General features: G+C 34.7%; 2 protein-coding genes across 2 annotated transcripts in view; one reads left to right on the forward strand and one right to left on the reverse strand.

The window, feature by feature from the left end:
* LOC105398834 (complexin) overlaps positions 1-16,383 on the forward strand; it is a 272,602-nt gene that overhangs the window by 155,599 nt on the left and 100,620 nt on the right. The window contains exon 3 of the mRNA XM_011571071.3: positions 3,613-3,698. Within this exon, the coding sequence (XP_011569373.1) occupies positions 3,644-3,698 (55 nt within the window). The 5' untranslated portion in view covers positions 3,613-3,643. The remainder of the gene's footprint in view (positions 1-3,612; positions 3,699-16,383) is intronic.
* Positions 6,011-7,663, reverse strand: LOC125490681. Its single transcript, XM_048630677.1, has 2 exons — positions 7,251-7,663; positions 6,011-6,319 (listed from the first exon to the last, which is right to left on the reverse strand). Exons 1-2 carry the CDS (start codon positions 7,374-7,376, stop codon positions 6,011-6,013), a joined length of 435 nt encoding a protein of 144 aa, XP_048486634.1. The 5' UTR covers positions 7,377-7,663.

Here is a 16,383-nt window from a genome sequence, read left to right on the forward strand (position 1 = left end):
GCCTTTTATCTTACATAGGTTTGAAGAAAGTGTAAGAAGGTCTGAAAAAAAAAATTATGATAGGTACAATGCGTGTTATGTAGTAATTACATTCAGCTTTTTTTCTAAGTTGTAGAAAATAACTTGTTCAGAATCCCTAGTCATTCTCATTCAGCTTCATATTATTGTACTTTTTTAACCCTTTACCCTATATGCCTTGGCCCTGCTATAATATAGGAAGGATACAATTTTTTGTTTGACAAACGTAGAAATTAAACTGATTATTACTTAGATTAGAAGTATACTACTTGGTTATAGTTATTGCACATTTATGTATTAAAATACATGTAAGTAGGTATGCAGAAGTAAAGCTGTGCTTCATGTTAAAATTGGCTATAAATTACAAAGTTGTTCAGGAAAAGTGCCGTTTTAAGCATACTTTATGGCGGAACTTTACGATCTCAATCCGAGCCAATCTGAAATTGTTTAAAAAAGACAAAGTAAAAATTTGATTTTACACTGATTTACGCATACATTCTACATACATATAGATATGCATTCACGACTGTAATCCCCGAAGGTCCCCGTAGTCAGAGGTGGCTCACAAGCGAGCCACCCACTTTTCGCAGCACATTTGTAATCACGTGATAGGCTGCGAACCATATCACCGTTTTGGAATAAGTGGAATAAGTACAATTAGGATACACATCTAGAATCTATATGTGCAGTTATTCTCACGATATTTTCCATCACCGTAAGTGAATGTGATTATTTTATACAGCATGTGCGGTGTTCCACTGCTGAGCAAAGGCCTCCTTATGAACTGACCACCGTTCCCGATCATGTGCTTCTTTCGGCCATGTGGTATTATTATACTTAAACTCCTTAATTGAAAACACAATTGAAAGAATTCACTGGTACAGGCCAGGATTTGAACCCACGGCCTCTCGATTGAGATGAAGAGGCCTTATCCATTACGCCACCACCGCATCCATTCTACTACCACTACAAGTTGTTTAATTAATAAGCAAACGATATTTTCATACGAATAAAACGGAGTATCAGTGAAAAACAAACGTCTCGACAAATATTACCCCAGTTATACCATTGAGTTTCTTTATTTATTAGTGCGGCTAGAAGATTTGTGTCTTTATTCTTTGAGGTTTGTAGTAAACAGAATGCGGATAGCTTTTTCTTTGTTTTTTTAAGTGACTTTGTTTTCGTATATTGTTAATCTAATGTGGTATACATAACTATTCTAGTTCAGCAACACATGGTCGTCTTATCTGGCACTAAATCATGGTAATAGCCACGCCAGGGCCATTAGACCTGCAATTGCAGTGGCTCCAGTGCTACTATTAATTTATTGATGCGAGTTTAATTGTTGCAATGTATATTTGAATAAGGACTGAGATGCGAATCGGATTTGAGAGTTGTAATTAATTTGCCATGTTCAAAGCAATAGTTTTATTGCATATTACCTACATAATTACAAGAATTATAAATAAAAATTATTATGAATCGAAACCCGGGACCTTCGGCATAGCAGTCAGGGTCACTAACCCCTACCTACACCATTGAAATACAAAGTTGAAAAGATGCTCGAGGAGTTTCTTTCGCCATTTCTTTCCTTCTCAATGACGGGGCCTTTGTGAAATGGTGGTAGATGACTATCGACAAATAATTGTAAAATTTTACGTCGATTAAACCATTTGAATTTGAATTTGAATTTGAATTCAGCCGTTCCATTATTATGAAGAATATAAATGGCAAATCCGTTGGTCTCAGAATCAAGATACCGATTGGTGCACCTTTATTAAATTATGTCCATAAAACAGCTCTGTTGATCAAAAATAATAATTATCATTCCTATGAAAAGGACAGTTGAAGCAAAACGAAGGCATGAAATTATACCTGAGAGCTTTAATTTGAAAAGTAAGCCGTGTCTTGAATATTTTAACCCGAGTTTTCTTTGAAATGTCTCAACTTAAAGTTAAGTATTTAATCTTAGTTTAAACGTGACTGTTGAAAGATTACCCAACATTATTTACCTGTGATAACTTCCGACGCTCGAAAAGCGAGAGTGGCTTGAAGTTTGGTACTAAAATGAGATTTGTTGATCCTTGTTAAACTTTTAGATAGCGTACTTAAGTTATTTTAAAAATGTACTTTTCTAAATCCATACATACTGGGTGTCAAAAAAGTGGTAAGTAGGCAGAAAATGCTTTTAGCATTAAGTCCACCTGATTGTACATTATTACTAGGTATTGTAAATTATGCAATAAGTAAATATAAATAAGTATGTAGGTAGAATAGACCAACAAGAGGGCGTTTTCGTTGCGAATTTCTGAAAGTCGCAGAACAAAAGTTTTTCAGGATACCCCCCCCCCCCTTTCAGCTTACCCTTTCATGTAGAATATTTGCTCTTAGCATTAGGCCCACCTTTTGTGCATTTATTATATATTTGTGCAATAAAGAATTAAATAAATAAATAAATAGAATAACATGAATTAGTTTTTTTTAAAACGTTGGTAGCTTCGCTCTCTGTGGGAGTCAATCCCATTAAAATTGTGTTAAATAGTTTGTGTAATGTTTAATTTTAACTGTGTTTATAACAAGAGAATTGCCTTTCAGCTGCCGCTTCACCAGTTTGTTACCGACTAGATAAACGTCACTATATCGCGATTAGCCATACATACGGCGTTGCGATTTGAGAAAGCATTAAATAAGTTTATCGACGTGGATGACAGACCCGTGCCGCGGCCGCAGATCAAAAGTACTTACCCATATCGGAATGAGAACTCGTACGAAATTTAGATTAATGGTTAGTAATAAAAACTTTGCGGAGAGACGCGAAACGAAAAAAAAAACTAATTTAAGCGGGATTACGTGTATGATTGATGAAAAGACCGAAGCATAAATTAGGTACATAGGTACAGGTGCAATTTTATCAGTGTGCCCGTTTGCAGGTGAATGTTCTCTTTACACAGGGTGTTGCAAAAAGGGTATACTAAGCCGAAACCTCCATAGTAAAAAAGGCACGTGACCAACAAAGTTTCTATGGAAAATGAATTTTTTTTTCGCGATTTTGAAATTCTGATTTCAGTTTCGGGCTTAGATATAGGTACCATGCTGCACATGTAGGTTTCGGTTCGTAGTTACCCTTTTTGAAATTAACAATCATCAAGGTCACCAGAAGCCCACAATCAATATCAACCATTTAATCATCAATAAAATGTATTATTAAACAACACATTTAGTAATTAATAATAAATTATGTACTATACATATTATTTTCACTAAATCTTTTGCAATTATAATTTTATAATACTTACAGAAATTGCCACAGCCAATCGCGTTATCACATTTTATTACAAGACTTTTTATATCAAAAAGCTAAATCTTCTAATACAATGGCGTACTAAGGTTGCCTTAATAGCCTTAATCTTCGTTCTAATTCCATCCCGTCTCAAAAAAAAAACTGTGAGACCCATTACTGCTTTCAACCGTACCAACTAGAGCTTAAAGTCCATTTTAAAGCGACCACATGTTTGGGATTTTTCGGTTAATCGGACCAATTTAGGGCTTAGCTGACAGAGATTGTGAAATAAAAGTATATTTTTTTCGTTCCAGGCGTTAACCGGAAGCGGAAGTCGGATTCAAAATGGCGGCGTTCGTAGCGAAGCAAATGGTGGGAAACAAGCTCAGCGCTGTCAAAGGTTCGTGTTTTTTTTTAATAAGTATTTTTGATGATAATGATGATGATGAAATCCTGTTATCCCTCACCAGGGACATAGGGCTCGTAGAAAGGATTTCCACTTCTCCCGATCCTGCGCGGCAGCTGAAAGTATTTTTATAAAAAGTTTTTATCAGTTTTAGACTACCATTTTTTACATCATTCATTTCTCATACATTGACTTACGTTACTTTGTAAGACTTAAAATATAGACAGGCATGGTTTAAAGAGAATTAATTCCTGTCTACTTTATATCTACCTACCTACTTGTTTTTTTTTCTCATCTGTGAAGAAGTATGTAGTAGTATGTACTACGTTATAGCTATAATAAACCATAAAGTAAATAAAAAATAAGTATCTTAAGACTTCTGAGAGAAACTCCTTATTCTACGGTCGTGCCTCATTAAAAGCCAGGCCTGGCTGACGACAGAATAAAAAAACAAAAACCAATACCTACATTTTTGTCTGTAATCACTTCAAAGATAGCTCCGTCACAATATTACCTACAAAAGTTGCCGTCGTAGCCAGTTCTATAAGCTAAATATCTGCAGGTCACGTACCTCCTTGCTGTATCAAGCAGGATTTATTGTCTTGTTAAAGCGCCACAGTGAAAACTTCTTGGTGGCGGAAAATTGAACTACTTGGTACCTACGAGGCGCGAGGAGGGATAGTTTCTGTTGTAGTATTCAGCAAAAATGATTATTTTTAGTTGTATGTATAAGTTATTATTATTATATTATACCTATCTACTAAATCCGCACATAGCAATGTACCCTCTTAATTTTAGCTTAAAAACACTCAGAACAAAAAAGTTGACAAAAGCCTCTAGTAGTTTTAAAATCAGTTTACTTTAGTGTCCCACAGTAGCGCCTCCTAAGGAATCCGATTATTTGTCGCAAAACTTTAGGAGAAGCCGTGGAAAAGACATTTTAAAATTTATTATCTCTAGTGATTTGTTCCAAAGACGAGGTCGTGACAGAAATTGTAACAAAGTTTAGATTTTCACTTGTTATTCTTCATTCTGATCATTTGGAGTCGGTACCTTAGTTTTTTTCGATATCGTTGTTTTTAATTGAACTAGATTTAATATATCGGGGGCACCGCTAAATAATGAAATATTCTTATTTGTACAGGCTTATATGTATATGTATTTAGGAGGTATATATGCTAGCGTTTCCAGTAAAATGTTGTTATGTGAAACTGAATGTAATGAGTTTCACGTAACACATCATTAAACACTGAAACCAAGTATGTTTGTTTTTATAAACAACAACAATTTGTTTTGGAATTTACGAAGACAAAAATCTTGTAGGTTTTATTCTGTCATCTTCTAAATCTGCATTATTTGTAAAAAAAAACATGATAGTTTCCACAAGAGGCGGCAGTTTGTATACTTAATGAGAAAACGTAAACTTTTATAGTTTTCGACAACCTGCCAACCTGTCCAAGATGTACTGAGTGGGTGCTTAGGGAATTTTCGCACATTTGGCTGCTACTGGTGAGAGGTTATTCATATTCATAACAAAACACTTACCTACCTATACTTACCAAAATCATCCCAACAATCTCAATAAGTAATTATTCTTTTGAGTGATGTCTCCCCGAGTGACGTGAGTACTTACCTTCTTTAATTTCCCGCCTAGTCGAGTTCCCGCGGGAAATCTGAGCTAAACGCCATCTTTGATCCGCCATTGAGGCTCGCTTTATTAATCTGGGATTAAGAATAAAACGTTGTCTGTGATTTGAATCTGATGATTGATCAACCGCTTTCTGCAATGGGAATATTTTAATAATGGTACAAATGACTTCGCTTAGAATGAATATTGGTGTGTTTATGCAATGATTTGTCTTTAGATATTTGTCGATGTTATTAATGGTGTTTTACACTTCATAATGACAAATTCTAGGGACTAAATTCTACTCTTTGAGAAAATGTAAAAATTTATTGTTTACCATAAATACCACATTTAATGTTACATTAATTCAATATGAAATGTGTTATTGATTTTAAAAATCTAAGTGTGTAATCTTCTGCCTCAAACCTATAATAATTTAAACCTCTTGGGTATGTTTAATGAACTTTATTTCAATTTAATTATCGTAGGTAATTACACTTAAATCACATTTTATCTTATCACTATTTAATATCCTATGTATGGTCTTATCCTATATTTACAATTATTAAATTGTATCCTAATTATTCTAATATACATATAAGAAACATTGAATTCGATTTGTTAACCAACATTTTATCAGTCTTTAACCATGTAAGTACAGCTAAAATATTATTGTATTCTATTCACTATAGTCCATCGAATACTCTTTATTATGAAACAAACTAATCAACACTCTCTTCCTCATTCCATCACACGGTTCGGGACTATATCCATCCTTATCACACTCTTTCACAAAGGCGCGTTTGATTGGCTCATTAGAATTTGGAACTAGGCATTGTTTTCTCTTCTTCGCTCGTTTTCCTTCGCTGTTGGCGCGAGTTAGAACCTCTTTGGAGGGACAGTTCTGAAATCGCGGCGAGTGGAATAGCTTCTTGTTGATGTGCTGCAGTGTCGCTAGCGGTTTCCGAACTGGCGAGTCGGTTTCCATCTGGGAAAGTGACAAATGTGCTTAAGTATGGAAGATTAACTGCTTCCGTAGGACCACCAACATACGCGTAACAATGCATAAAGAGCGTCGCTCGCCTGTCAAACATCTGTCAGATCCATACAATTTAAGTTAAGCGAGCGCTTATGATTTGTTAATTGCTAATGTTCATTTGGTGGTAATCCCACTGTTCACTGCAAGTCAGTAGTCAGTCAAGGGCAGTGTAACATCCTACACGAAATTAAACATTTAATAGTGTTATTCCACAAACTTTAAATTGTTTATTATTTTATGTTCCTAGGTATTTGACGTTGACAAAATATAAGAAGCAGACAATATACTTACCTACATGATAATAAAATTTATATTAGTTTCCATTTAATTTATTTGTTTAGTGTAGGTACTAAACGGTTACCTACAGTTCTATTACTTTAATTAATTCGTTTAGTATATTACATGGTTACAGTTCTACTACTTGTCTATATCTGAATCATAGCATGATAAATAATCATGGTATTCATGGAACAAGATTATTAAGATTAAGGTTTCCGATGCCGATGGGCCCTTTGGGTCCTGTCGACCTATAATTTCCTTGCCATAAAATCTTAGATTAACAATACACAAACAAGATGGTACTTATGTCACATACAATAACAAAGCAAAAACTGACAACATTTTTTTACTGTCAAGCCGTTTTAAAGTTCTACCTAATGACAACCATTGTATACCAATGAATAAGGTCACAAATCTACTAACCTAACTAATTCAAAATAAAAGCTCATTGAGGACATTGGGGTGTTATTTGTCGGGGACATTCTTTTGCACTCACACTCCATCTAGTTCGTATATTGTCAGTCTAAGCCTGTCGACCCATCATTTACTTATCATAAAATACAATCACAACTATGTATGTCTACGGAACCTCTCAACTTACCACATCACAATCGGAAACAAACTCCACGGAATCATTCATGATTGTGTTGTTTCTGATCAAAACTGCCAAGTTCTCCCTCGAAACCGTATTCATTGGAGTCGATACATTCACTTTAGGGGTCTCCATAGTGTTCGGAAATCAAACTGCACACTTACAAATAAAAACTCTTGTTTAAATCATTTAACTAGGTATGCAACCTTCTTGGTCCACTAGAGGCAAATAAACAACACTGGCACACAACACATTTGAAAAAAGAAACAGTCCAATCTCGTTTTCAACCGCTCACGCTTAATTTAAAAATAAAATTTAGAATTAAGTGTCTTTGCACACGTAATAAGATATGAAAATAGAGTTTTTACAAAGTTTAAATTTTGGAAGAATAATTTAAATTGCACTGGGAAGAATAAAAATTAAAAAAGATGTGCACTAGTTTAGTAGATTATTACTAAAAATAACGTGAGTCGAGAGAGCAATATGCGTGTTCGCAGGTAGAATGAATACTTTAGTCTGGCTTGGGATTGGTTAGTTAGGGGTCGTGTTTTTTTTTACTGGTTTGGCACAGATCTTGTTATAGCAGAGTTGCAGCATTATGATACTACTTGTCGATAAAATTAACACGTAGATTATATCTACATGTATTTTCATATTATTGATTTTCACATGTATAAAAAACGCATTTATATAGTTTTATATTTTTTGTATATACTTAAATAAATCTTAACATTCTTAGTTATTATAACGAAATCTCGTATCTACATATAATGTGATAATCAAATACTAACTAACTGCCACTAATTTGTTCTTATATCGACACTGGTATTTTAAAGTATTTTATTAGGTATTTATTATTTATTTATTTCTTGGAAAACAAACAGCATGCTTACATAATGTTACTTATCAAATGAATATTACATACGCCAGTTAAGTTTTCACAAACAATAATTCGGTACTTTCGTTGTTACAAAGAAAGAGCAATTAGTACTTAATACATTTTAACATATTAATCGAACTTAAATATCTCAGTATTTATGATCGAAAATGCATTATAGTGAGTGATTAATTTATCTTCATAAAAACATGGAATACGGAAGTACTAATAATATGCATCAGCTCTGCCTGCATAGACTTATCATACCGTTATTGAACTATGTTTTTATAAAAAAATATTCACAATTAACGTACCTAGACCTACGCAACCTTGCTAAGTAGTTTTGAACATCCCATCACTAGCGTGCCCCAGGAACAGGAATAGCTTCTTTGTGAAGGTTACTTGAATAGCGGGTCGATTCAAGTATTTGTGTACAAGTAGCGATGATTGACACCGGGAGGTGAACGCCCCTCGGCTATCAGCTGACAGTTTGAAATCATGTTTCAATTTTCGAACTTCGAACGGAACTGTTTTTGTTTCGAGAATGCATTACTTAGAGTGTTCTTAGCACTGTTTTTAGTGTTTTTGTCTAAATTGGTTCAACGGTTTAAAAAGTCAGTTTAATTTTTTTCAACACTTGCTAAAGGATAGGTAAAAGAAACTTAAGTACTTACTCATTAATTTTATATTTGTGTTAATTAAACAAGCAAAATCTATACAGTAAAATTAATTATGCATTAAAAGTATACATAGAAATAAAATTGTAAATTGTAATAGGTAAAATATTCATAAAATAGAAAATTGTTTACATACACATACAATTCGCAAGAAATTCAATAATTTAATTACTTACAAGCATTTCTAAAACTTCTTCTTCAAATTAATATAAAATTATTACTTTAATACTTATTACAAAATTGTAACACTATGCTGTCTAAAATTAATCATTTATCTAAATAGGTTAGGTTATCCTTCGGCTAACCTTTCACTCTGATATTATCATCGTCATAATAAAAATCTATCTTGGGATTCATAATCATTCTAACACATAAGTAATTTCTACCATCTCCCTCTTGTAATTTCTACCACTTTTATCTTTGAGTAGCTCATCAATTTGCGCCATAGCCTCCTTCCTTCTGTTATCTTCTGCCAACTGATCTTCTTCTTCTTTCATTTTCTTCTCAAAAGCCTCCTCAGCCTCTCTTTTAACTCTCAAAAAGTCAGCGTAAGTATATGTTTCAAAAACATGTAGTGCTTCATCCTTGTACTCACACTCTGGTATTCTCCCCTGGTAATAGTTATAGCTTGTATTTTCATAATCAGGAGTAGTACTACTATTGAAAAAATGCGTTTCTATAGAATTGGCGGTAGTTTTGGAACTGCCCAAGAAGTCTATTAAATGAGTCAGTGTATTCGGCAGTTGCGACTTTTTCAAATGGGCACAATAGCTTATAAAAAGCAGTTGAGGTGTAGTGTTTCTCTCTCTAGCATATTGAAGAAGGAGGCTCGAGTTTAAGAAATCCTTTTTGGTGACTTGCTGGAAGTAGCGGTCATAGACGTGCTTGTTGTCTATGGTTGGCGGTGGGCTGCTGTAGTTATTGTTCTGAGGGACGAAGGTCGTTGGCGGGCTGTAGTAGGTGGTCTGGGATGTGACCGTGTGACTGGAGCTGGTGAAGTCCAGGAGAGATGGACTGGCTGGAGGCTGAAAAAGATAAAATTATAAGTACTTAAGATATTTTATTACTAGGTTTTTATATCTTACAACCTCTAGGAGATTGCGTTATGAATTATGATTAAAGATAGTATGGGTTCCCAATGTAACATATATCATCACATCATCACGACCCATCACGTTCCCACTGCTGCGGCACGACATTGAATGAAGGGTTTTAGGCCTAGCATAATAATATAAAACATTAGTATTAAATTATATTTTTATAGCAGTCATATAACAATAAATCAAAAGTACCTAGGTAGGTATTATATTTTTTATAGATGCTACGATAAAATTAAAAGCGTATAAAATATGGACAAAGTTAAGAAGTTGAAAGAAGCTTATCGTTTGCTAAGTTAATTAGCATCGAATTTAAATAATCCGCTTCGGGCTCTGTCGCTAATTTAAAGGTCATTTTCAGTTGACACAATATTTTTCAGATTTATTAATGTTTTTGACGTAATCTAATCAATCGTTAATCAAATAACGACCCTCGATATCCACGATATTCTGTAATTTATGATTTACATAAAAACCATTATTTTAGACCACATTTAAAAAAAATACTTAATGATATTGTTCTTAAGGAATCCCCTTTACATAGTAAGCTAGTTACTGGATGAGATAGTCCGAGTACAGAATATTGTGGCTCTTCTTGGGAGAAGCCATATCCAGCAGTGGACGAATACGTATTATAAAACTATTACCCTCACGAGCAATAAAAACGTTTCAGTGACATAATTATGCTACTTTTTCATTGCTCGCAATTATACATACCTATAATTTTAAAAGTTTACACATTAGCACACAATTACATACATTATTAACAGTTTTCTCTAGCAGACAAAAAACATAAAGTAAAAAATACTTACACTGCCATCCTCCAGATGTGAACCAAACCAAGACCCGGAGCGACTGCAAGGCTGCATTTTTTTTAAATTCAAGTTTTATTTTCACCACTTTTTACCCGATTACGCTCGATTCTTAAGAGGTTATGTTTTATTAGGAACTAGGTACTCTTTCTGTTTCTGTTACGTTACCGATGTGTACTCACGGGTAAAATTTAATATTCGTTTTTGTTTTGGTGGAGTACCCTCTTTTTATTTGATGTTAGTGTTGCCATACTGTATTTTCATCTTAAAATAATAATTAAAAAAAAATTTGATTGTTTGAAAATAAAATTACTGAATGGATTCACTCATTACTAAGCTAAGCCGACCTAAGACAGTTGGCCGGTTGTGGCTGGATAAGGAATACCGAGAACAGCGTATTGTGGCGCTCCTTCTGAAAGGCCTATGTCCAGCATTGGACCATTACGTGCTGATGATAATGATAAAGCTAAACGATCCTTAATCTACTGTTAATCCCGGAATTCCCACGGGACCTTTTGAAAAGGCTTCTCAAAAGCTCGAGCACAAAACTATCATGCATTAATAATTTTAAATTCAGCATACGCATAAAGTTATAACCTTACCCAATGCGGCACCGTAAACTTTATTTTATTTACCAACGAGATTTAGGCCAGTTTCCCGCGACACGTGTGTTACAAACCGTAAAAAAGTCCAGCATTATGTTAAAGTAAAAGGCCGGTAAAAAACACATGTGCAGGTTGAGGAAATATGGAATATTTTACGTGTTCCAATGGCCTACCTGATGGATGAGGCATGCCTTATAGGTATGTATAAGGTGCTGCAAAAGTATAGTAAGCCGAAAAACAGTGACTCAGCGGGTATAAACTTGAACAGATTTCATTACTTTTTAAAAATCGCGATGTATAGTCAGCTACATAATAGCTATACACTTTTGTACCTTGTCAATCTAACCACCGGTAAAACTTTGAAAGACAACTTTGAAAGACAAACTTACAAATTTGTTATAGCTGCCAACATAAGGACTATCTTCTTGTTTATACAGATCTTTTAGCACTGCATCAGTAAACCTGAAAAAATATAGTTTAAATATAATTTCCTTAATATTTACGCGCATTTCTAAGAATAAAATAATAACCAAATAGGTAAAAAAAAACATAACTTCCCAAGTTTACAAGAAGCTTATCCATTTCCCAGCACTGGCAGGTAACACACAGTTTATTGTATTCCGACCTCCTTTTGTCTAAAACCTTCTTTGTTTAGAGTCTTTTTGTTTCTTAAATTGATAATGTTTATTCTGCAGCTGGTGTTGTTACGAAGCAAATCTTTAACGAGGAATGCTTTTGAAGATAGCGCTCTGGTAGCCTTGTTCAGTTGAAGAATTAACCGTACTTCAAATAAACAAATGCAGGTATTGCTGGATACCTGGCTAAACTATAAGGTTCCGAAATGGTTCATTTATGTAGGATGAACTTTTTAAGTAAAACTCGGGTTTGTCCCTGTAATTAGATTTAATTGGGACTTATATGCAAATATTTTATTTATAAATATTTTTATTATTTACAGGTAAGTCTGCACTACAGTCTTCATGTGAAGTATAGGTACTTGTGTAAGTTAATGTTTTTACTTAACACTTTCATAGACATTACGTTCATACTTCATACTGCGCTTTGATTTTTATACCTATTGACTATAATTAAGTATATAAGTATACTCTTACTTATTTTTGGTTAAGATTCGGCACAAATTAGGTTAGTTATAATAGAAAAACAGTTTGATTTTATATTAAAATGTATATATTCCCTTGTTATTGTTTGTTACCTACATGGCATTATTTGTTCTAGTTACATTAAAAAAATTAAGTAAAACTATTTAGCTATTCTTATAATTGCAAATCCATCATACATATCTACTTCATCCAATCACAACAATCATTCTACATAATTATTTTACAATTCAATATGAATATTAAGTTCATTCTTTATTATTTGTTAACCTGTTATACAATAATTTCTTTGCATCGTATCTACTTATTCATATTTGTGGCTTAACACAGCCATTAATAATATTATAAATTTAATATAAATTAGTCAACTACTAAACTAACAATACCATTTGTCGTGTGCCTAGGTACAACCCCCAATTCTCACTTGAGAAAAAAATTAAATACAGCTTAACCCAAATATGCACTTTCCTAAATGTGAAACTGGGCTTACATCTGTCCAAAATTTGATCCAACATAGCCCAAAGAACCAAATCACATAGTCTTCGCATTGTATATCCTTGCCCAGCACTGGAGCGACTCGGCATCCACAGCTCCATTCGAGATCGAGAGCAGCTGATTGGCTATCGCCCCGTTAGTTCCCCAAATGCCCGCAAGCTTCTGTTCAGGCGAGGCGCTGGCGCTGGAAGATGTAGATTGTTCTTGTTGGTACCCGTAGATGTGCCCGTAGTGTCGTACGAACTCGCTGGAGAGTGGAGGGGAACGGCTGATGATGCTGTACTCACGCCGACGACTTTTCACACGCTGGTCGAGTGTGAACGTCATTTCCTGTGGAGAAAAGGGGTGGGTTAGAAACAGTTACAAATATGACTGAAAGCGGAGTAGTCGAAGTCTTAAATGTTGATGACTGCTGTCTGACACAAGAGAGCTTGTTGTCATTTAAGACTTTGGAATAATGTAAAAAAAATGTTCAACAATTAATTGTTTGTTTGTTAATTGTTTATTTATTTATAATATTTCTTAATAACATAAGTATATAAGGTCTCTACAGAGTGGTGGGCATGGGCATCTGTCTAAAATTATGAAAGGCATCTTGGAAGGGACTTCATTTATCAGTGGAATGTAGTTGGCTGATGATGATATTAACCAATCAACTATTCAATGCACCTTAAACCATTACAAATAATCAAAAATAAACTCACCAAATCCTCCAACCGATGATAATAATCGCAGACATGTCGGAAGCTGTTCTTCTTGCCCAAATGCACCCACGTGATGAAGGCGCGCTGGATGACCGACGCCGAGTATGCCGTAGACACCTCGTCCAGGAGTGGATGATCACCATCATCCAGCGGCCTGGGCTCAGGGGACTCGATCCTCGCAGGCCCGTTCCAAAGAGGCGGCGTCACGGCCTCCAATTCTGACAGTTCACTTTTTGCGTTCAAAGCTTTGCTGTATTCCATTTTTGAAAGGGTCCAAACTTAGGGCCTAGTTCAAATAGAGTCAAATGTGTTGATGGTCTTGTTTGCAAATCTGAATCTTGAATGAGCTGTGTTTGAAACAGCTGATGGTTTTAAGGGAGAAATAGGTGTCGTTACAGTTAAGCTTCAGGTAGTTAAGTAATTAGGATGTACCGGGAATCGAAGCTAGTACACTAGGGCGTTAATCCTATTGTTTCAAGGAGCGCAGGTAAAGTTTTTGGGAGCAGGAGATAGTTCTCAATAATTATACTGGTTTAGTTTTGCGCTTTGTTTGAGTAATTAAGATAAGAAAGTGTTTCGTGTGAAATCTGATACTTTCATGAGAACAACACAGATAGTAAGTATCTATCTTAAGTCTTTAAATACTTAAAAGGATTATTGCCTCAGTTATGTACACCTAGATTAAGTATGGTTATTGAAATAAAGATTATTTTTATGGTCCATATCAAGTTAGTACTTCTACATTACATAGGTATACTTAGGTAGAAATAAAAATTATACTCTAATTTGTGGTAAGTATATCATTTATTTATTAAAATATCAATTACATAAATAATCCATTATCAATTTCGTCATAGATGTAAATTATACTTACTATAAAATACTTAAAAATGATAAAGTACCCAAGTACAAATATTAACTTAAATGCTTTAACTAAATAACATTGGTATAATTAAACATAAATCATCATTAATTAGTTACTTACACGTTATACACTGAAATAATTATGTCAGAAAATATTTAATAGTTTAGAAATAATTTAAAATGATTTAAAGTCAGCTACATTAGTTAATGTGATGTTTAGGGCCTGTTCCACAATGTCTGGTTAGTGGCTACCTGTCGGATAAAATACATGCTGTCACTCTCTGTCATTATTTTTTAGACAGTGACAGTATATATTTTATCCGACAGGTAGCCACTAACCAGACATTGTGGAACAGGCCCTTAATCTTACATGTCACATGGCTTATTTACATTGACTTATTATTTATTTCTTAAGCGTCTAAAGCCTTCTAAATTATTTCAATACCGTCATATATAAATAACAAGTCAAATTATCAACAAGAGGTAAATACTTTAACTTAGTTGTATAGAGGATGAGCACCTATTAAGATTCAATTTCTCAAAATCCTCAGACAAATCGCTAGAATTCTCAAAACACGACTCAAAATTAACGTTATCGACGGATTCAGTGGAATTAGTTCGGAAAGACGAACCGTTTTCAATGGACTTTGTGTGATTTCCTAGTTTGTTTTTCAGATCCCTCTTCCTCAATGAATCTCGCTTCTTCGTAAATCTTTTTGATTTCACTTTGATTATTTTGAAACTGCACGATGTTTTGTTGCTCTCATTAGCTTTGTCTAGTGTTTTTGTCGACGAGTCCATTTCATCGCTACTGAATTGAATAAGGCAAACATTCTCAGTTGGTGCTTCTATAACAATGTCTTTTCCAATATAATCATCTATAAGATCTTCTGTTTTTACTATAACTGTGTTATTGTTATCATCATTGGTTCCTATCTGGCCATAAACTTCTTCGTTTAGTTTTTCTTTCATGGCAGATATTTCCTTTAAAACATCGTTGATTTCACTTTCCGACAGTAATCTCTTTCTTTCATTGGTCTTTACGACTCCATTGACTGTATTCTTCAAACGTGCGTTTTCAAAAATACTTCTCACTATCTGATCTACAACTTTATTCTTCTGCGTTTCTTGCCTTTTCTTGTCGGCATTGACATCATTCTCAATCTTAACGTAGACGTTGCTATTATTACTCAATCCATTGACTTTATTTTCGACAGGACTGGGTGTTTTGGAACGCAAATCATTCTTCAGTTTCGCTTCCATCTCCCTCTGCTCCAGAACATTCCTATACTTGATATAAAAGGCTACATTACTCACTGTAGGATTTATCCCCAGCTTAGTGGCGTACATTCGGAACTCACACATGAACTGTCTCAACGACGTGTGATGACTAATACAGTAGTTCCTAATAATCTGGCTGGTGGCGACGATATCCTCATTGCTCGGTTCAGCCGTAGGACTAGTGTTTCGACTATTCGCATTTATGTTAAAGGTCCGGTCTTCAGTCATCTTCCTGATCTCCTCCGGGATCGGCTGGTCGGCTCTGCTGCTGGGGTAGAGGTTGGGGAAGTTCTTCAGCAGGTACTCCGACATGGGAGGCTGGGCGGAGAGCAGACTGTACTCGTAGCTGCGACTCAGGGCCCGCTGCTCGGGGGTCATCGTCAGCTCCTGAAAGAAGATAAAGAATATGAACAATAGAAAATACCTACATCTGTTTTGAAATATGATGTGTTGGATGTACCTATTCTTCTATGTATTATTATGTAGTTTGTCACCGTGTTGAAACGATTGGCCAGTCACATTAGTCGGTGAACGCTAAAGGAAGGAATGGACATACTCCAAATATCTTTGCTTAAAAATAAACGTACAATTCGTGCAATTTTAATGTATTCT

The sequence above is a fragment of the Plutella xylostella genome, chromosome 26, assembly GCF_932276165.1.
Source record: "Plutella xylostella chromosome 26, ilPluXylo3.1, whole genome shotgun sequence".
In the NCBI taxonomy this organism is placed as follows: Eukaryota; Metazoa; Arthropoda; class Insecta; order Lepidoptera; family Plutellidae; genus Plutella; species Plutella xylostella.